General features: G+C 44.9%; 1 protein-coding gene across 2 annotated transcripts in view; it reads right to left on the reverse strand.

Moving 5' to 3' along the window:
* The window catches only part of JADE1 (jade family PHD finger 1), a gene marked incomplete at its 3' end in the record, with an annotated part of 123,162 nt that overhangs the window by 27,981 nt on the left and 73,929 nt on the right, over nt 1-21,252 (reverse strand). Inside the window, exons 1-2 of one of the 2 annotated variants that reach the window (XM_079534202.1) lie at nt 5,653-5,751; nt 5,406-5,483 (exon numbers count right to left, since the gene is read on the reverse strand). In XM_079534202.1, the coding sequence (XP_079390328.1) occupies nt 5,406-5,457 (52 nt within the window). In that variant the 5' untranslated portion in view covers nt 5,458-5,483; nt 5,653-5,751. Of the gene's footprint in view, nt 1-5,405; nt 5,484-5,652; nt 5,752-21,252 lie in introns of those variants that run through there. The other variant, XM_079534201.1, reaches the window with a different exon arrangement.

Here is a 21,252-nt window from a genome sequence, read left to right on the forward strand (position 1 = left end):
TTAGACATAACTCTGCATGTCTAGATCAGAATTCCAGCACAAAGAAAATGCAAACAGATTGACAGCAGTTTTCCATTATGCTGGGTATAGGAAGAGCTGTCTGCACACTTATCTTCAGATCTTATCACTGAGAATGCAGAACATACACAAACAGAGCCTAACACTACATTTTATAAAGCCAAATTCTCATGTTTCTCTTGCTAGAGCACTTGTCCTTATCTTTGTAGATAATAGTATACTATTATGCAATAATCTCATTCAAGATCAAATGAGGAAAAGCAACTGCCTTTCACTTGTCAATACTGACACTACTGAAAAAAATAACGTTATTTCACAGCTATCCAATTGCAGGTGCTGACTGTTGCGTGGATCCATACGATCTCTGCAGCTTTACAACACTGCTGCTCAATTGCTCAGTACCCGATGCATGCAGCGAGCAGCCTTTGCAGCACACTGCCACAGCAGTTCAATACAAGCTGCCTTCTGTCATCACTTTTCTCAGTGGCACACATTTGAGTTTTATAATCTCAAAGGACAAGAGACCACAGAGAGACATATCACCTTTCCAACAGTCCATCTTACTCTTTTTTAAATCACTGGACCTAAGTGCCATTTTAGCACCCCAGCCCAAGGCTCCCCATTACAGCATTGTTCTGCCATCGGTGTGTATGAACTTTTATTGTCAATTTCACTACAGATAACTGAAGCCAATTTCAGCATCTCTCAAGGTAGCTTTACAGGCTGACAATGTTATGTTGTTGAGACTTATAATCCAAGTGCAGATAGGTACACTCAGTACTAGCAGTTTTGTAAAAAAAACACGTGCCTCTCCAAAGCCTATGATGATCAGGATGTGTAAGTCCCCTCCTCAGATACAATAGGTGTTCTGTGATTCTGAATAGCCTATCAAACCAAGTAAAGCTTTCCAATCAAAGTGCAACTTCATCACTAAGCATCTATCCCAGCAAGCCTAGTCATGAACTAAGCAGTAAGTTCTGATCCTCTGTCATCACTCCAAAAGCCACACCTTCTACACTGCTCTGTTCAAATCTTAGTGCTACAACTGCCTTACACCCATTGTTTAAACACCATCCCTCATCCAGCAATTCATTCAACTGAAAAACAAGGAAAGTTGTGTTTGCTTCCAAAGTGCTGCACAGCATTACCTGCACGGTACGTAATGGCCACAAAAAAACAACACATGCACCTAAGATTACGTTTTCAGCAGTGCTTGTGATGGCACTGTGGGATCCATCCCAAACAACACAAGTCCAGTGGGGTGAAAAGCCCTTTCTTACCGAAGATTCCAGTCACTGAGTTAAAGCAATGGATATAGGCAAGATGTTTGCAATTAAAATAATATTAGTTTAGCAATGACAGCATGAGGGTACATCTAACTCACACACCTATATTTCACAATCCTTAAATATTAAATCTTTCATTTCTCAGAAGTGACGTGACTGACATGTTACAAAGCCTAGAAGTACTTTCCATCTGCAAGCCTCTTCAGTCCTCCTTTCAGACATCTGTTACAGTTGCTGCAATACATTACCTGGAAAGTGACAAAAACTAACAAGTTGCCAGATGTAAACAAATGACACCAAAAAAATCTTAAATCCTTCCAAGCATCTCCCAAAACTATTCCTCTTGTTTGTACTCAGGCAAAAAGTGCAAAATCCTGAAGTATGTCTGGAGCCGTTTTTTGTTCAATTCTATTCCATGGGTAAGATGTTCAAATGTGACCTATAATTTCAGAAAATGGAATCTCCGAGAACACACTGAGACATCCAGGGCCTGACTGCAGCACCGAGGTGCACAACTCTGACATCTTTTGCGCAGTGCTTCAAATACGCTATTTTGGTCTTGTGTCTAAATGTAGATGTCAGATTTTAAGGGGACACAGCTCAACAACGCGCAGCACAACTTAGACTGAGGGATGTAAGCTATACACTTCTGGTGGCCTTTGGTTTACCCTTAACATATAGGAAAGAATCAAGTCAGAGAACAAAAAGAAGTGGTAAGGAGAAAAGCAGGGCTCTCTAAGCTGCAAGGTTTTAAAATACTGTAAATAATATTCATTCCCTCTCTTTCTGCCCCCCACTGAAATATGTAAGAAAAAATGCATATACCCCAGAACTGCAGCCATGCTGGTAAACTTGTTTCTGTTTTGATAATATTTTACTTCTAAACAGTAACAATTCACTCTTCTTTCATCTTACAGAAGTAGAACAACCTTTTCTTCCTCTGAAGAACTACAGATGTGCTTAAATCTGCAGTGTAATACGTTCTTAGAGCTTGGGGTTTGAGGTTTCTTTTCAGATCACCTTGTAGTCACAAAGCAGAAAACAAGATCTCAGTGTTTATTTACTTTTGTAGATAAACAGCATTATTAGTAGTACAGTTTCTATTACCTTATAAATATTCAGGCTCCTGAGTTCAATTAAAATAAAGTTCATTTCCTCATGTCAAAACATTTTCCTGGCAGCACTATTCCAACCCAAACAAGTATCATTGTGCAGGTTACTCCAGCAATACAACACCAAGCAATGCCTGTGATGAATCCAAGATGCCTGATCTCACAGTCTACTAAAGTACAGTATGAAAAGCCAACTTCAGAACAGAAAAAATCCTATTTCTAGGTGCCAGTCGTCACCTCACAAGATGAGGGAGCGTAGTGCAGAACTTTCAGCCAAGAAACTAGTGAGTTCAATGCGAAGGAGGAACTGGAGGGTCAAGAGGTGCTAAGGACTGAAGGGAAACAGACGTTTGGCAACAGGATTCCAACTAAGTGTTGATTAAAACTGCAACTTTTCAATTAGAAGGCAACTGTTTGAAGAGCTCAGAATAGTCTATTTAATTGTTTTCTATCTGTGGGATCTCTCAGAAAGAAAAATAGCTAGCTTTTGCTATTTATTTGCTATTTAAGGACTTCAAACAAGTAGCCCTGAAATGTTTACCTTTTGACTTTTAGGCAAAAAAAAAAAATTTGCTTACTCTGCATAACACCAATAGCAGCACAGTGCATCAGAAATACTACTGATGAAGTAATAATAGATCTCCATACAGAAATTAACATAGCAAGACTGATCAGTAACTCTACTACAGATGAGCAAAGATTAAACTAAGGTAAAAACCATCAGGCAAGTGCTTTGGAGTTCAAATATGTAAGGATATTATCAAAGCAGAAGTGGAGGAAAAGGACCTGAATGTCAGAAATTGTTCTCATGAAAGCATGAACGACAAGAAACCTTGGAGATGCTGGCCGTACAATATATATTCTCTTCTGGTCACATTCTTTCTGATTACTAACTTAACTTTTCCCACATGTGTATAGTAATAGAATGAACATAAATGAACTTGTATCTGAAATTTGCCCAGTAAAATTTGCCTCAATAAAAGGACAAACAACAGCATTAGGCAAAGAAAAAAGGAAGAGTAATGAAACAGAATTGCTGTGTTATTTGATATATTACTTCTGACAATACTTGAAAATACTTCTAAAATTTCACTGTTTTTTGCCATATAATTTATTCAAGAAACAGTTATTCCTATTTAGGATGCTTTTAATTATAAAAGGGCAAGATTTTTCTTTTCCCCTATTTCATTTTCTTAGATCTTGATCTATGGAGCAGATAAAAATATAGGTTTGTGGGGGGCTTTTTGGGGTTTTGTTTGTTTGTTTGTTTTTTGGTTTTGTTTTTTTTTTTTTTTTTTTTTTTTTTTTTTTAGAAAACATAGAGCTGTTGACTTACCCAACTATTCCAGACAGAGCTCTACTTCAGACATTTATATATGTAAAGATATTACAAACAAGTATTATAACCACTAGCAGATCAGTCAGCAATATTTATTGCAGAATTTCAACTCAGAGTATTTACTTCATAGCATATTTGGTGAAGTGTGAAAAACAAGGCGCATGAAGGGAGATCAAAGACTAAAAACAGAGTGAAAATAAAATTATTATCAAAATGTAATACTATTACATAAAGCTGTCAGAGAGGGAATGAGAATACAGTAGAGCAAAATTCTAACGCTTAACATCACGTTTGTTGCTACTTGTCTACTTTACAAGCAGTAATATACTTTTTTTGGGGTGAATAATACTTCTTTTCTTCATAGAAACATACCAATTTACTTTTTTTACTTTTTCTTTTTTTTTTTTTTTTTTTAAATAATCCAAGCTAATATTCTAAGGAAGAAAAACAAATGTCTTCCAAAATCTTCCAACCTCAAGTAGTTCTGCAAAACCAAACTAAATCCCACCCAACTTTAATAGCTAATCCTTATATGGATGAGGTCCTGATCAGCTTGCTACTTCTCACCTCCTTCAATCCTTTTTACCACTCCTTCATTTCAGCTACAGTTTGTGTAGGGTTGGTGTAAGGCACTGATTTGACCCTAAGAGCTGTTTGAGCAGCTCTTCCATGCAGCACAGATGCTTCTTGGAAATGCATGCAGGTGAGGAAGTCACCCATTTGGGGCCATAGTGCAGGGCTACATCTTCAGACTAAATCCTTCAAAATCACATAGAAAAATCTCCCATCACCTTCTTTTATTTACTCAAAACCAGGTTCAAAATGTGAAGACGTGCAACCAGTAAAGTCAAATTAAAACCAGGAAAATAGCTCTGACAACTGGATAAGCAGTTCCACAGTCAAATACAATCACCTTGTTTGTTGGGGCAAAGAAAACACCTTGGCACATCTATGCATTTTCCAAACTGCCTTTTTTTTTTTTTTTTTTTTTTTTTTTTTAATTAAATAAACGAAAGATTACAGGCCCCTGGAATCCAAACTTGAGAGAGACCACACAGAGCTCAGTGTTAGTTACATCAATACGGAAATGCTGTTTTTCTGTTTGGTTTTTTAAAGAAAAATCGTACATTCAAATCAGTGATGTGTTGAATTCAGATTGTTGAAATTTATGCATTAAGTAAAATAATCTTCAATGGAAGCAAAACATTTTCACGTACCAACAGTCTTTACTGCTGAAGTCTGCAGCAACATACCTTCCAACTGCATAAAAGAGTATGGGAACATGGAAGCAGACTTAAAATCCTAGTACAGTCTTATACCAAATACTGATGTGTGCACAAGGTTAGCACATGTCTCTACCCAAGTTCTGTCCTTGCGTATATTATGCTGATGGCAACTGAAGACACAAAAAGAGAAACAAAGACCAACTTCTCATGTTTTATCTTATTAATTAACACCAGGCAGTTAATACAGTGGGGGGAATCCCAAACACACATCCACACGCGCTCAGAACAACCAAGTTTAAAACTGGTTCCTCACACGTTTCCACCAGGCCAACCAATGCAAAGTGCCTCTGCCACATGAAACACTCTATTAAAAAGCATTTTCCAACTCATAACCTACTGCACTCTACAACAAAGGAGCACTTACTGCCATTGTCGTCAGAATTCTCACTGCTGCTAGGAAGCCGACGTCGTTTCATGATCTCCCCGGGAAACAGCAGGCAGCCTGCAAAGCAACAAGACAGCACTTAACTCAAGATAATAACACGCAGTCATCAGGTTGGGTTTCTGATGGCATCGGAGGATTCACAACACATAAAGGAAAACAAACAACTTTAAGCAGCAACTGAAATACGAGCAGTGAATATCTCCAAGGCACTTAATTAGGTAATTACCCTCTGAGCAGGTAAAAAAAACTGGAGGGTATAATGACAGGTCCACCAACTCTTCCACCCCAAAACAGAAGCATATTTGTTTCTCAGAGATTGAACACCACTAAGTATCTGAGTAAATTAACTCACACTACCCATTCCTGACACTAGATTTGCAATACAGTAACGTTTTAACCACCTCAGTAAATATTTACTTTGGCAGATATGCCTTTGGAACAATCTTATTTTTGTGTTAAGTGCTAGATTTGCAACGTCAAAGATTAAAGTCTTCTCCTTGCATAAAAGAAAAAGAAACATCAGCATTAGCAAGTCAAGCTTCCCCAGAAAAACTACACATGGATCATACATGCTCCAGAAGGTACCATCTCTAAGGTCACAGTCAATTCCTCCTGCAGGCACACGTCCACCAGCTTGCCTAAACCCTTTTCAGGAACCACACCATCATCTGATAACACTGCCCCTCCAAGCTCCAAAGTTGGTGAATTCTAGTAATAGTGAGCTCAGCCGCACACAAACCAGTGATGGAAAGGCAAATGTTCCTTATGTTTGTATTGGCTACTCACACGGTGCTGGTATTCTGTGTGTATTGCAGAATGGAAGTAAATTCAGGCAAAAAACAAATAGGAAGCTGTGAATAACCAGTCAGCATTGTATGTAAACACTTACTAAAAGGAGTAAGTTGAAAAGCAGAAAAAACATGACAAGAAGTGCAGAAAGGCACATCCACTTTAAGCTGAACTGACAAGGACTCCAGATAGAACATCAAATCCCCTGAGCCTTTGCCTGCCATGTATCAATTGTGCTATCAACAAGGTCTGAGTGTTCTGCTAGCAGCAAAGCCCTAGTATGTGCCTTCAGGGCACGGACTTGAAAATCAGATGCTGAAAACACTTCTGCTTCTAGGTGGGTGCAGAAAGCCCAACCTCTTAATCTCCACATGAGCTGGAATTTCCCAGAAACCTCTCAGCAAAGCTCTTCTCATTGACCACTTCAGGAGATTTGTAACTACTTTACTTTGTTCAATGAGAAATGACTCATGGTAGTAAACTCCAGGAGAACCCTTTCAACTTTGAAGAGTAATTCTCAAAGTGAGGAGAAGAAAGCCTGACACTACTTTCAACTTCCAAACCCCCCTCTCATCCCCCCTCAAAAAAGCACCCAAAACACACAAAAACAAACAAACAAAAACCAGAAATAAATCTTCTCTTCAGAAAGGGATTCACACAGAAATAAGCATTATTGAGACAGAATTCATCCAATTCATTCCATTCTCTAGGAACACATAAGCAACTGAATCTGAAACTATTTTACACCTACAGTAAATTCCAATTTGCTTTTAGAGCCCAAGTACTGCAAGATTTCCTCCTTTCTGATATTATACTATATTAAATTGAACAGTTGGTGAATATTTCACCAAGATTTGTCATCACCACCGTGTAAAAGTTCACATATAACTTCTGACGGCAGAGAATGAAGAATCATTAATGACAGCCTCTTACAGTGTGTAAAGAATTCAGCCCAGAAGAACGGCTTTGGAGCAGACCAGAATTTTCTATGTATGACAAGCAGAAAGGTCACCAATGAAGAAACACACACACCAGCGCAGAACATCACAATCCTCTGAAGGGATCTGGTATAAATGGACCATTCCAGAGCCAAGTACTCATACGGTTACTTATGAAATACCAGAAAGCAACAACTCAGATCCAAACTGGGCTAAGACAGAACTAGCTGCTATCAGGCCAGAACCCAGCTTCTCAACACACTTTTTCTAACATACTTTTCTTGAAAGTGAAACAAGTGTGAACACCACCAAACTAAAACAGCATATTCCATTAGTATGGAAATATCTCCTGTAAACTAAATAAAAGGGATATGGAATAAAGTAAAAAATACCTAGACTGTCTCAGAAATGCTACTTACATATTCCTGGCCAAAATCCTCACTTCTTGTTTCTTTTCAACACGGTCTGAAAAGTAAGCAATCTAAAGCAAAGTAACACTGCATATACACACAGAGGAAACATTCACAGCCTTGGGATGAACAAGGAAATCCAAAATTCTGCTCCCTGCATCTCTTCGGACAAGTATATTCTGAGTTCATCTTCTCCTAACCATACTTAGCAAATTCATGAAATAAGGAACACCCGAAGCTTTTCCTTTCTACTGTGTATCTTTTAAAAAAAATTTTAAAAAAATACAGCAAATGATGCTGCTTTTTTTTTCCCCCGACTGCTATTTAAAGGAGCAAATGGTATTCACACCCTCCCTGTCAAGCCCTCAGGATTAGCTAGCTATTCTCCAGCAGTCAGATGAGCCAGCACAGCAGCCACTTCTCTGGAGTACAGTGTTCAATAAGGCAGTTCATTTACCCATCCACTCTAAGGCAGGTTTCTAAAGACGGCTGTATTGAAAAGCCTACATCCCCAAATATAACATTAAAAGGAAATGCACGATTCAATGAAGTTTGTGTGAGATTCTTTTACAGATGCATACAAAAGGAGAGTTGGAATCCGTAGATCATCCTTCCCTACCTTTGAACTTCACTGCGTTTTCAGGGAGCTACATTGCTGGCAGAAAAGCAGCACTTGGCTGCCCTAAGCAACTGTTCAACCCCCTACGATTAACCCCTAGATGTTCTGTCGTTAAAAGAAATAAAGCATTTTTTGACTTCTAAAATAACTTCAGACTGTTCCTTTTAAACATCGTGCACCAGATGCTCAAGCCCATAGCCCAGAATACACCATCTGCAGCTAACAAGAATAACCCACGCAGACGGAAATGCCGCTTCTCCTGCGGTACCACACACAGTCCCTCTGCCCCAAACACCACAGGCTGCGGGCAGCTAACAGGGACCTCACAGTCACACAAGAAGTGCAGCAAGGCTAACCATGAACTGCTGCTGCTGAGGTGCAGATTGACAGTACAGGCTTTCCCTGTTCAGCCACATGCACAAGTTTGCACGCTGAGAGGACACTGGAAATGCATGCCACTTTAGAAAAGAAGACTATCCTCCATCATTCTTTGCGGGATATCTGCAACTAAAAGTAAGGACAGGTTTTTATATTTTAGAAGGCAGAATGTCAGGCTTTCCACTAAAACTGCTTATCTCTTTCTCCTTCCCAGCCTGGAATGTCAGTGCTACCTTTATCTGAAATTCTCCTTCCGATCATGAAGACTGACTGGATTTTGACATACAATCAATGTATTCAGGTGCAAATATAATGCATGTAACTCACCCCTGATCTCATTAAAACATGTATCTGAAACAGAAGTAAGCCTGGCAATTCCAACCGGTGGGCTCACCAAGACTGTGGCACAACGGTACAAGCTGGCTACAAACATGTACGTAAACAAAGCAAATTCACATGTAAGCACAATACCAATAAAAGGGCAACACATATAAACCAACCTTTAAGACTCATACCAATAAGAAGTAAAAATGATGCGATGAGACAGAAGGAAACCACCCAGGTTACTGAGCTCAATTCCCAGCAACTCAAGGCAACCGCATAATTGCTGAACGGTCGTGGAGTTCCCACAAAGCACTCAGTGTGTCACACATGCCACAGAACCACTTCCCACTGCCTTCACAAGACGAGTGCGTCTCTGAAGCGGCCAACCAAGCAGTGCCCCCTGACTCCCCATCGACTGCCATTACTCCCAAACGCACACAGCAGCCTGAAAAGGGCACTTGCCCATATACTGTTTAACTGTAGAGTAAGCCCAGTGCTCAAGAGCTACAAAGTCCTGCAGCCCAAACACAACGAAGGCTGCCCATCACCCATGCATCAGGCAATCCCTGAGCTTCCTGTTATACCCTGGTCTAACTAAAACTCTGGTGGTATACGCAATAGCACCTGTCCTAAGTTTCACAGAAGCAACTGGATGCTTGCTGCCATTCCAAGTAACAGAGAAGCGCTCAGGTTTTGCTGATTCTACCTTCACCTCTTATCCTGCCATAACAAGGGAGCACTCCTGGCACAGCTTACAGCAGTGCTTACACAAGTGCAACAACGTGAGGTTTCGACTTGTTCACAAGGCTGGTTATGATACAGATAAGAATTTTACTGAATTCTGCATAACAGTTCAGCTTCACTTCTTAGAAGGACCCTTGCTTCTCCACTTCAAAGCCACGGTTTCAGAGATCAAGCGATGTAGCTGACAGGCAGCCTTCTGTGGGCTCTGCAGTACCCGCCACCTGAGGCATGATGCTCCAGAGACGACACCAGCAGCTTTATCCCCCCATGTCATCACGCTAGGTCTGAAAGCCAAGCTCTGGGCTTTACTTGTTGACTGGGCAAACAGCAAACACACAAATCTAACCTTGGAGTTAACACTACAGAATTGATACTGTGATCATCTTAAAGACAAGATTACGCTGCCTGAAATGTTTCTTCTGCCTACTTCACTTTGGAGAGAGCCTCTACTTCACAACACTTGTAAAATGCGGTACGAATGGAATGACGAAATGATAATGCAGAATCAATGTCAAACACACAGTGGATCTTCACGTTCTAGCAGAGCTGAGCCATGAACATCTCACCCTACACACCAACAAGCTGTCGCTAAGAACACAGCCATTTCTGCTGACTCTTCACAGGGAGCACAGCAACACGACCCAGCACAGAAATGCACTGCAGCATCACAGCACTGCTCATTTCCTACCTCTACAGCAGATTGATTTGAAACAACTGACAAACAACAGAAGCTGCACAGGACAGCAATACCAAAATCCCTCTTTTTTTTTTTTTTTTTTTTTTTTTTTTTTTTTAAAGACACACTGAAAGTTGCAAAGACACAAAATCCAAATCCTTTACTCTAGCTTCCTCAGAGCAGAAATCCAGGCACTATGCCATAAAAACTGCAGGTGAGCATACACAGATACACATGTACACACACTCATGTGTTGCATCTATATACTTCTTTGTTTGTTTGTTTGTTTGTTTTTGCACTGCTACTAAGCAGTTATGGCACGATATACTTTGTCACTCCATTTGACCCTGAGTGGACATGGCTGAAGAGAGAGATGTAAAGTGTGCCAAAGCCTTTGTAATGCCAATAGTGAAAAAGAAACAGATTCTTAAAAATAACTGCATTTGAACAAGTCTACTTCTGCGAGTCAGAGGCTTTCTACAGTGGAGTTCTCACTAGAGTACGTTCAGGGATAAATCTCCACGTAGAAAGTACTAACCGTAACTGTGTTAACAGGTGTCAATGTAACAAACTGTAACGAGCAGCTGCAGAGACAGGATGGAAAGAAAGCAGAATTATGGCAGATGCACACAATGAAGACAAACTGAAAACTGGCTTTTCCTGGAAGTAACACACTAAATGCCCTGAAACAAAGACCTAATTACAGCCAGTACACCAGAGATCACTTCAGAACACTCACTGTGTACATGGAAGTATAACACAGTCTTAATCACAAGAACAGCAGATGAACACATTTGGTTTCCTCCACTGTGCTCAGTTCAGTAGCTGGGTCGTGGCATCACCTTGCTCCTCATGAACTGACATCTCGTGCAAGAAGAGAAAACTGCTGTTTTCTTCTAGGCGCAGTTACACCAAAATATTATCAACTATTCCAACCTACATAAAACTTCTTAACTCAAACTCTTTAGCACCAATAAAAGCTTTGAAAGAGACGTTCAATAGTCACAAAGAAGAGTCCACATTTCAACCTATGGTGAAACACCACAGTGCTGTGTGGCACAGCCTGCAGCACAAAAAGCCCAAAACGCAGATTTGGAGAGAAAGCCTTTAGGGTTTCTTAAACAAAGGGAGCAAGTTTCCAGGCCAGGAGCACTCTTCACTAAGACTGCTCCCACTAACTGCAGCGCCTCTGCCCCAAACCCGATAAGGAAAAGCAGTACATGCTCATGTCTGAGGCCACCACACCCAAGGTCCACACGCTCATTGGTGCACCTGTACAAAGTTGGTTCCTAATACCTATTCCCAAGCTGTGCTGGGGGAAGCGACTACCCAAAGTGCCAGCAAACTGAGCTCTGGGAGCACACCCAGCCCACCCTACAGCCACCACGATTCTGTCCTGCCACCAAGGAGCTGTCAGCTCAGACAGTCCCACTGGAACCGGGCAGCAGGATGAACAGCTGGGAGAAAGCACAAGAGGAAACACTGCACATTTTCTTCTGCAGCGAACTGGGAATGAAACCAGAGAAGCTAGAAGGGAAATGTGCAGCTGCGAAGGAGAAGGAGGTTTATTATGGTTATTGTATTTTAAACACGCCTATTACACAAAGCTCAAAAACAGCGAGCAAGCAGTGTGTGCAGTCAGAGGGAAAACCTTACTGCTGCGAGAGCACAGCCCTACCGTTCCAACAACATCCCGCTAAGGGTGAGAAGTCTCTCCAAACAGTATCACAACGAGCGCGTTCTGGCACCACTTTGTGAAGGCTTCAGGTTTGCAAGTGTGGACAGCTTTTCACTCACTTAAAAGACAGCGCCTGCTTAAGGTGGTCACTATTCCTAGTCCCGGAAAACTCGTCTCTAAAAAGAAATAAATGCAATCGGCACAGAAGCATCTTCCTGATTGTGAATTAAAAAGCCAACCAAGGTGTGTCGTTAAAAGGGATCCCAACTTCTAGTGCTACCGGCGGGGAACCCACACATTTTCGTGCCGCTGCGCAGCCACACGAACCGCTCATTTGCACGTCACGTCTGGCAGCTCTCACAGCACGGCCGGCGGCTCGGAACCCCGCTGAGCTCACCTGCGGGCCATCGAGGGACTTTACTAGAGCGGCGCTGTCAGCCGAGGGCCGGGACCAGAGGCAGGGGGCCGCCGCCGATCGCGCGCGCTCCTCCCCGCGGGCGCCTCCACTGCGCGCTGCGTGCCGCCCTCAGGCGGGCGGGAACCAGTTCAAATCTGCCGCCTCGCGGGCGCCGCCGGGCGCGGCGCGGCTCGGCAATCCTCTCCTCTCTTCTTCCCCTCTCCTCACGCGGCGTCCCCACCCCAACGTCCACCCCACCGAAGGGAACGGAGCAGCCAGGCCGCGCCGCCGCCGCTCTCCATTTGAACGGCCCGGCGCTCCCGCCTCCTTCCCCTGCCGCCGCTCCTCCCCGCTGCCGACCGCCACCAATCCGCTCGGCCCCGGCCGCAAATTAAACTTGTTGCCCCGCCGCCGCTCCACCGCCCCGAGCGCCGTCACCGCAGGAACGGCGGCGGCGCCGCCCCCGCCCTCGGCGCGAGAGCACGGGGGGGCCGGGGCGAGCGGCGGGGACTCGCGCTCGTGTCGGTGTCTGTCTCTCCTCCCACTCCCAGACAGTTCTGGAAACTGTGCATCACCTCTTGTCACAGGCGGCAGCCAGCAGGCGCTGCGCACAAACAAACGCCCGCCGCTCCGCCCGCCCCGAAACGCGGAGCGCCCCGCGGCGCGGCGCCGACGGACGGGCGGGGAGAGGAGAGCCCATGCCGGCAGCGGGTGCCGTGGGCGGCGACGCGGCGCTTTGTCTCGCACCGCAAACGCCGCGGCCGGCCCCGGGAAGCGCAGACCGTTACCGGGCTCCGAGACCCCGCCGCGGCCGGCCGCGGGGCGAGGGGCAGGAGCCGCCTCGGCGGCCGGGGGGCTCCCGCCGCCGCGTCCGCGTTTCCGTTTCAACGGCCGCCACGGCGATCGATTTTCCCTCGGCGCACCCCGCGGGCAGAGCGCCGCACCGCGGGCGGGAGGAGCCCGCCGGGAGCTGCCCCGCGGCCCCGCCAAGTTTGCACCGCGCCCCCCACGTGGCCGCTCTCGCTCCGCGCGCCTTTAAACTCCCCGAGTGCGGGCGGGCGGGGCGGCGCCGGGCACATGCATCGCGAGGGGCCGCTGCACCTGCTGCCCGCCGCACCCCCTCCCCCCAATCCTGCCCCGAGCGACAACTTGTGCCCCGTTCCAACGAGGGCGATTTTTACGCTGTCGAAGCGTTTTTTTCCCCTCTGAGTCCCAACCGGCGCTTGGTGTAAGCGCGCTGCTCCGCGCACAGCCCCTCCTCCCGCGGTAAGCGGCGGGGCGGCTCCGGGACGCGCGGGGCCGCGGTGACAGCCGCCGGCCGTGCCCTCTCCTGGCGCGGCTCCGGCGGGACCGCTGCCGTCCTCCTCCTCCCGAGCGGCTCCGGCGCACCCCGGTCCCCGCGGCAGGCGCTGCCCGCGGCGCAGCCCCGCAGCCCGGGCCGGAGCGCAGCGCGACACCGCAGGTCCCCTTCTCTCCCTCCTTTTCTCCCTCCCTCTGCCCGCTCAGCCCGGCACAAGTTGCGCGCGGGATAGCGGAGCCGCAACTCGGCCGCCTCCCGCCCCGCTCTGCCGCGGCGCCATGTTAATGACGTACTCTCTTATTTCCACTAGGCAGCGACCTTCGGCACCCAACTGCTCTCCCGCCGCCTCCGGAGCGACAAAAAAACCCATCAAATATGGCTGTGCTGGCGGCTCCCCGGCGGGCGCTGCGGCGGCGCGGGGCGGCGGCACGGTTACCTGCTGGCGGCGGGGCGGCGGCGGGCGGCGCGGCCGGGCTCCCCCTGCGCGGAGGGCGCGGGGCCGCCGCATGAGTTCGGCGCGGCGGCGGCGGGGCGCGGAAAGCGGCCGTGCGCGCCGCGCACACACACGCGCACACACACACACACACACACCGCCGGAGACTCCCTCTGACTGACGTTTGTACTTGTTATGGAGGAAGGACTCCGTGAATCAAACTCGTTTCTGGGTCACTGCTGCCACAGGGGGGAGCTGCTTTAATCCCCTGCCAAAACGGGAAGCCGAGGAAGGGGGGCCGGCCACGGGCAGCGGCAGCAACTCCGAGCGGGCCCGGCATCGAGGGGCCGCCGGCCGCACCGCGCCCTAGCGCGAAGGGGAGGGCGTGTGGCACGGCCCCGGGGCTGGCCGCTCCGCTCGCCCGGTGCGTGTCGGGCGGGCTCATGACGCGGTACGGTGTTCCCCGCGGACCGCGCATTTTGTGGTTTGCAGGCAAAGAAGCTGAGGCACGCGGTAGTTTTGTAACGCACGTCCATAGCAAACAACGGCCAGGGCACGAATAAGGCGGCACCTGCAGCTCCCTCACTGCTGGCCCACCAGAAGAGCCGTCGCCACGTCTTTCTAGCAGGATGGGAAATGATCATAAATTGGTACTAAATTCCACACCAAACTTTCCATAACCATAAGGAATATTTGAATGCAGATATTCTGTTTCTGCATACCAAAACTTTACCTCACACCATGCACCTGTACTCCCTGCATGGGGAGAAGGGGCTGCCTCCCTGCTGAGCAGAACTACAGAGCAGAGCACAGTGAGCACAGCATTTGTGTGCAGCCACCTAGGCCTGCCCAGTAATCACCAGTCTGGGTCCAACAGAGGAGTTCAGGTGATAAAGTTTGCACAGATGCGTAACAGCTGCCCGGCACCCACTAGGGCTCCCATTCCTACACATCCTAAAAAATTCTCTCTGTTCTCTTACTCTTGGAACCCAGAACATTGAAGGCACAGACGGGAGCAACTCCACAGGCATGCTGTGTATTTGCAAGGCTCAGGGCCTCAGCTTTCCCCATCCCTGGTGTTTGCCCGTGCCACACACTGGATCTTGTTATCTGCCCCTTATTGCCAGGGTGACATTTTTATTACCCATCGTCTTTTCCCTGAGATTCCAGAAACCTTCCTCCAATGCTAATGTCCAACGCTGCTAAAGCAGACAGAGAGCACAGACCTCCCTGATGTGTATTATCGGGTCAGCACAGACCTGTTGCCGTGCTCCATACAGACCCATGGTCAGCGCTTCCTCACTCGGCGGTCAACCCCTGGGGCACTCATGAACTCCTTAGGATGAATATGAGTTCTGTTGGTTCATTTAAGCGGTTCAGTTAACGTAAAGGATCATTGAAACTACTGGTTGTGCCACCACTCTTAATTCTTTCTAGGAAATTTCAGAGCAGGCTGCTGAGAAAACATTATATATGAATGCACTCTGATTTCTTCAGGGAGAGCAATAACAATGTTCCTGTCTCAAACTCCTTGGATTTGAAACAATATTTTTATCATTAATTGGTTTTCCTTTGCATACACAGCCAAGTTTAAGTTATGTGTTGTATTTTAGGAAGCATTTTCCTTGGAATCCATGCAAGGCCATGCATGTAGAAAGCACAACAATAACACGTTCTAGATGGTGGACCATATTTTAGTAAGTAGGGGCTAAAAATGTGCTTTCTAAAGCTCACCGAACGTGAGCTTTCTGCATTGCAAACACAGATAGTCTGGGCTTTATGAGGAAGGAAATGTACCCAAGCAAGGAATACCCCAATCTTCAGGAGTATATGTCTGTTTTGTCTCTGCATATGGAATCACTGACACCATTCTGCAATAACGTACTCACATGTCCAGAAATACTGGACGAAACATCCATTACCACAAATACTACAGATATAAAGTTTGATATCAATATAGCTATGGTAAAACAAGAAAGTATGTGATGAAGCATGCCAGGGTAAGCCATGGGCATCATTAACAGAAGTCAGCTCTCAAAAAAGGGATCTATGTAGTTCGCGATGAGTTGTTCACTGCAGAAGCAGCTTTATCAGCTTAGGACACCATTATGATTCCTGCCTAAAAACATCAGACAGCAGAAATGACTGTATGAGTGATCCGCCCTAACTTCTCAATAAAATCAGCACCCAGCTCAACCTGCTAGGACAGGTGGACTGCCTGTGGTGACAAAGGAGGATGGTAAAAACAAGCCACACAGGGCAGACAAAAATTGTAACTCTGCCTTAAACACCTGACTACCGATGAGAAAATCAAAAAAGGAGAGACGACCACATAGCAGTTTTCTGCTGCCTCTGCTGGCTAAATTTCAAGACCATGGGTAAAAATCTGCCATACATAGAATCAGTAGGGATTTTGCCGTGGTCAGCAGTGGGGGCAGAATTTCAGCCTTCGTCTCTAATAATGACCTCTACACTTTAAGTGTGCACTTTGTTCTAATAAAACCTCACACTTGAGGTAAATTTTTGTCTTTCTCAATCATCTCTCTATCAGTATTGACGTTTGTTTTAGGAGCATCTGGAGAGTATGCATCAGGCAAGAACATGCTAACATGCTGAACTTCTGCAGCCCCTTCTCCAAGTTGTTTTACTAGGCACAATCCATACTAAATTTTATTTAAATTTTCTTTTATGTTTATATAGTTTAAGTTCTCCCTCTCAACTATTGATTCTGAGCAGATGCACAAACTCCAGGAAAGAATATGTGGCTTTTTAGCACTTTTGTGTAGGCTTTAGTGGAAAACATTTGCTGCAGCAGTTTCTGCTACAATATTTCCATTCACTTTTTTCTTTTTTAAAATTTTATAATACCAGCTACTCCTTTTATATTTGGATTCTGCTTCCATTACTCCTTGCAGAGGAGCTGCACTGTTGGGCCAGGCCCTGTTGAAGCCCATTTTGTCCATAGTTGGTCTTCTCACACAAGCAGGGGAGAAAAGATTTTAACTCAGGCACATGTAAATCTCTATGCTTACACATTGCTTCAGTAGAATATGCTTAACTGCTGCAGAAGCCCTTGCACTAACCACTTGCTCATGTAGCTTATGTACGGACTACAGAGAAATGTGCACGTCAGTTTTTTGTAGTTCAAGCACATCATTTATGGCAGCATGGTAAATGACCATCACACAAAGTCATCCACAAAAATTCATTTGTGCTCTTGCTTTTTTTCCTTCTCCAACTGCAAGAGCTGAATTTTGGTATGCCTGAGCTCGGAAACACCAGGCTCAGGTAGTATGTTACTTCCTTTTACTCTACCATGACTGCTTGTGGAAGGGAACTGCCGAGTCAGAGGCTGTACACATAAAGATGGACTTTTTCCTACACTTGCAAGCCTCATTCTTATGGTTTTCAGTTCCTCTGTTTTATTCAAATGCAGCTGTTGTGAGAGGCCACTGGCTCAGTATCCCGGTAAGCAGAAGAGTGCCATTAAGGGGCATGGATGGGAAAGAATGAAAAACAAATCTGCAGAGCTGCACTTTACGTTTAACACATCATCAAACAGGATATTTGCAACAGGCTACTGTAGTGCCCTCAGTGACAAAACTTGAGAAGCAGAGATTATAATATTTATTTTATGTGTGGGCTAGCTGGGCCACACAGAGGTTAAATCACTTGCACAAGTCACATGTTAAGTCAGCAGTAAAACCAAGAATAGAAACCAAAAGTCATGCCTCCCTGTCCAAAGTCTGTAATGATTAAGCTGCATCCTCTCCTTTGGCCTGGATTATAACAGAGTACAAAGTATACCTCTATGACATTTTACACACAGATACCTTAAAATATTCTTGCAAGACGAAGACAGTCATTGCACAGAAATGCAATGTTTCACATTGTATAATCATTTTTAAGTGAAGTGGGAACAGGCATTCAAAAGTACAGCTACTGAAAGTTGAGTGCTTCCAAATGACTCTAATTGCAAAGTGGAAGCTGACGGAAAACCAGTAGAGCAAGAACCTCGGGGGAACAGCCGTAAGCAGGCGGTTAACTTGCAGGTCTGCGAGCTAAGCAGGATGAAGCTGATGCATCACCTTTAAGGTAAACAGCACAATTTTGTTCATGATGAGAGAAGTAATTAGCAGCCAAGGTAATGCCCCTAGTACAGGAAGAACACATTGTGAAAACCTCAGGCAAATGACAGTGCGGTAGCTGCAGATCAAATCTCAGTTAAAATATACACACGTGCCTGCCTGGCAGCTCATCAAGCAGCATCACACTGTCTAATCTAAAGGAGCTTCAGCTTCAGTATTAAACTGTGTGTATGCAGGCAGAAACCGTGCAGTGAGAAAGTCCACAAGAGGAGGAACGAAGAGGCTCAAGGTATCGAGGACAAAAGAACCCTTACACCTTCTCTACTCCATCTCTATCAGAAAAAGAAAACAAAAAGGGTGGAGAGGAGCCATGGGACAGCCCGTATCTCAGTGAGCCACATAAGCATGCAGGAAGTGGCCCGTGCTGAGTGTTGTTATTCGAGAGAGCTTATCAGAGTCTATCAGAAATACTCAGTTGAAACAATGACAAACAAACAAACAAACAACACAAACATAAGGAAACCCACAGTACCCTTGACAGGTAGGGAATTACTTCTTTCTTTGCAAATAAACTATGTTAAAGAGATACAGAGAGATAAACTAGGTTAAAGAGCTGAAAATGGTTGCTGGCAAAGTGCAGAGACAGTGTCATGACTCAGCCCTAACACATTACAATCGTATAATCCTTCAGCGCTGGTTGAAGCATATACACTACAGAAGGTCAACTCTTGTTAACACTGCATTTGCACATTGGATGTGTCTAAAACCAAAGTTCTGCCTCTGACTCCAGAAAAGCAACATGAGCTGTAGCAGGTGGGAGAGCCTTAGCACACAAAAAGGTTCAGAGCAATACCTCAAACAGCTTGCACATCTTCTGTGCACATAACACAGACACTCAGGAGATAAGCAGCCCCTCAGTCATTTGATACCATTCATTCAGCAATTTGGAAGTGATATTTTTTTAAAAATTGACAAAGGGGTTTATTGCTTGTTTAGAAGGTAGAGCTTCTTCACTACTGCGCAAAGCTGAGACTACCACAGATGTATTTAACAAAGCACACAGTGAAGAATGAAGAAAACTTGGAAATCAAATCATTCCTCTGGCTCCTGTGAACTTTGCTTGACTAAGCAAAAAAACCACAGCAAACGAAATAGTCTCTGACCTTCCAGAACAACATTTTTAAAAAGTCTGATCTGCTTATGTGGGCAGATTTTGGCACAGGGTAAACATCAATGTTTGCTTCTCAAATTGCACAAGCCACAAAAAAATCTCTCGCGCTTTTATCCAGGATATGCTTTTCAAGCAGTGCACATTTAGTTTTCTTTGACAACTGGAGGCAGGGTACTTTCTTCCCATGGAAGTGCAAGCACAGGCATGAAGGCAGTGTGCCAGCTGTCTGTAACCTGGTATCTGTAGGGGGAAATGCTTACATCCTGCAGCGAACACAGTGTCCTTATATAAGGAATAAAGTCACAGCTCTAGCCCACTTGGCTTCTCAAATATTCAACCAACCACACCAGCATCTCTGCCCTCAGCCAAAGCTGAAGGTGAGCCCACAGTGTGTCAAATCTCTTCTGGAGGAGGGCACAGCTACTTAAGAGAGCAAGGTCTTCAGCCATAGCACAATAAGGGAAAAAGTTTACAGGAGATAAACTCAGGAAAGATGGAAAGAGTGCCAGCCCCAGAGCAGTCACATGCCAGAGTGCAGCCTGCATTGGCATGCCGGTGTAGTGCTCTGGATCAATAACATCTGTAACACAGCACATATTGACAGACAGATGCACAGAGGGAGCACAGGACTTATTTTCTCTGCCACACTCCGAGGCCGGAGCTAACGTGATGATTTCACTGCACCTTTACATGTTTATTTCATACTTTACAAAAAGCTGTTTCTTGTGGGTTCTTTGGGGTCCTCCCACTATTTAAAGGAATTTAAACACCTTTCATGAGTGCTTTAAAAAATGCTGTAAGTATTGTGCACTCACTAGTACTTGACACATGCTCAGATATTACAGCTAGCTTGTTTGCAGAGGTTTGATTTCAGGGAAGGGAATCAGTGACAGCAAAAGGTCCCAAACCTTGTACAACACGATAAAACCAAGATCAGCAGTCACACAAGCCCTGGCATTTCTTGTGAGTAGAACGAGCAAGTAATGACAGTGGGGACATCTGCCACATACTGTCCCCAGAGAGGGAGACCAGTAACCAAGCAAGTGGGTTACCCTTCACAAGGCAATCAGTACAGCGGCTTCTATGGTTTAAATCTATTTAAAATTCCCAAAGATATTCTCTGAATTCTCTCTCTCTCTTTTTTTTTTTTTTTCCTGTCTTTCCATGAGAAAACAGCAGACTGCAAAGATCAGGCTACAAGAAGTACACACAGCAACGCTAATACTTTACTATCAGGAACTCTAGAACCCTGGCTCCGGGAAGACAACACTGATATTGGTCTTTTTTAAAAAATTCTTTCCATTTACCTACACTTTGTACAAAAACACTGAGTCCAAAAGCATGAGTTAAATTTCTCTCTTCAGTAACTACCAGAAAGCTAGGATTTTCCCCTGAGCCTACGTATTATACTCACAGAATTATTATATACATCAATTGGTATTCAAACTTCATGTTTTCTAATAAACCGATATATCAAATGTAACACCTGGTACTCAGTTTGAAGATCATCTCAGAAGGGAATTAGTTGACAGAAGGTTTAAAAGCTACGTGTCACCAAATTGAATCATACTTAGCGAGGTGCTTACTACACTAATGCTGTTTACATTTCATAGCACAGAACAGATACACTGAACTGTGAAAGTTTAGGTAAGCAACAAGAGCATGAAGCACAAAAAAAAAACACCCAAAATATGCTAGGCTACTGAAAGTAGGTTGAAAGGACACTGATGTCCAAGACAAAAAATGTAGTTTGGATATAATTCCTGCTCTGGAATAGTCTAAACCTGTTTAATACCTCCCCACATGATTGCAACATTCCTTGAAGATTTGCAGCTCTCATTTTTTGGCATGATCTGAACTGCTTCAGTCTGTGTAATAAGG

The sequence above is a fragment of the Tetrao urogallus genome (genome assembly GCF_951394365.1).
Source record: "Tetrao urogallus genome assembly, chromosome: 4".
Taxonomy (NCBI): Eukaryota; Metazoa; Chordata; class Aves; order Galliformes; family Phasianidae; genus Tetrao; species Tetrao urogallus.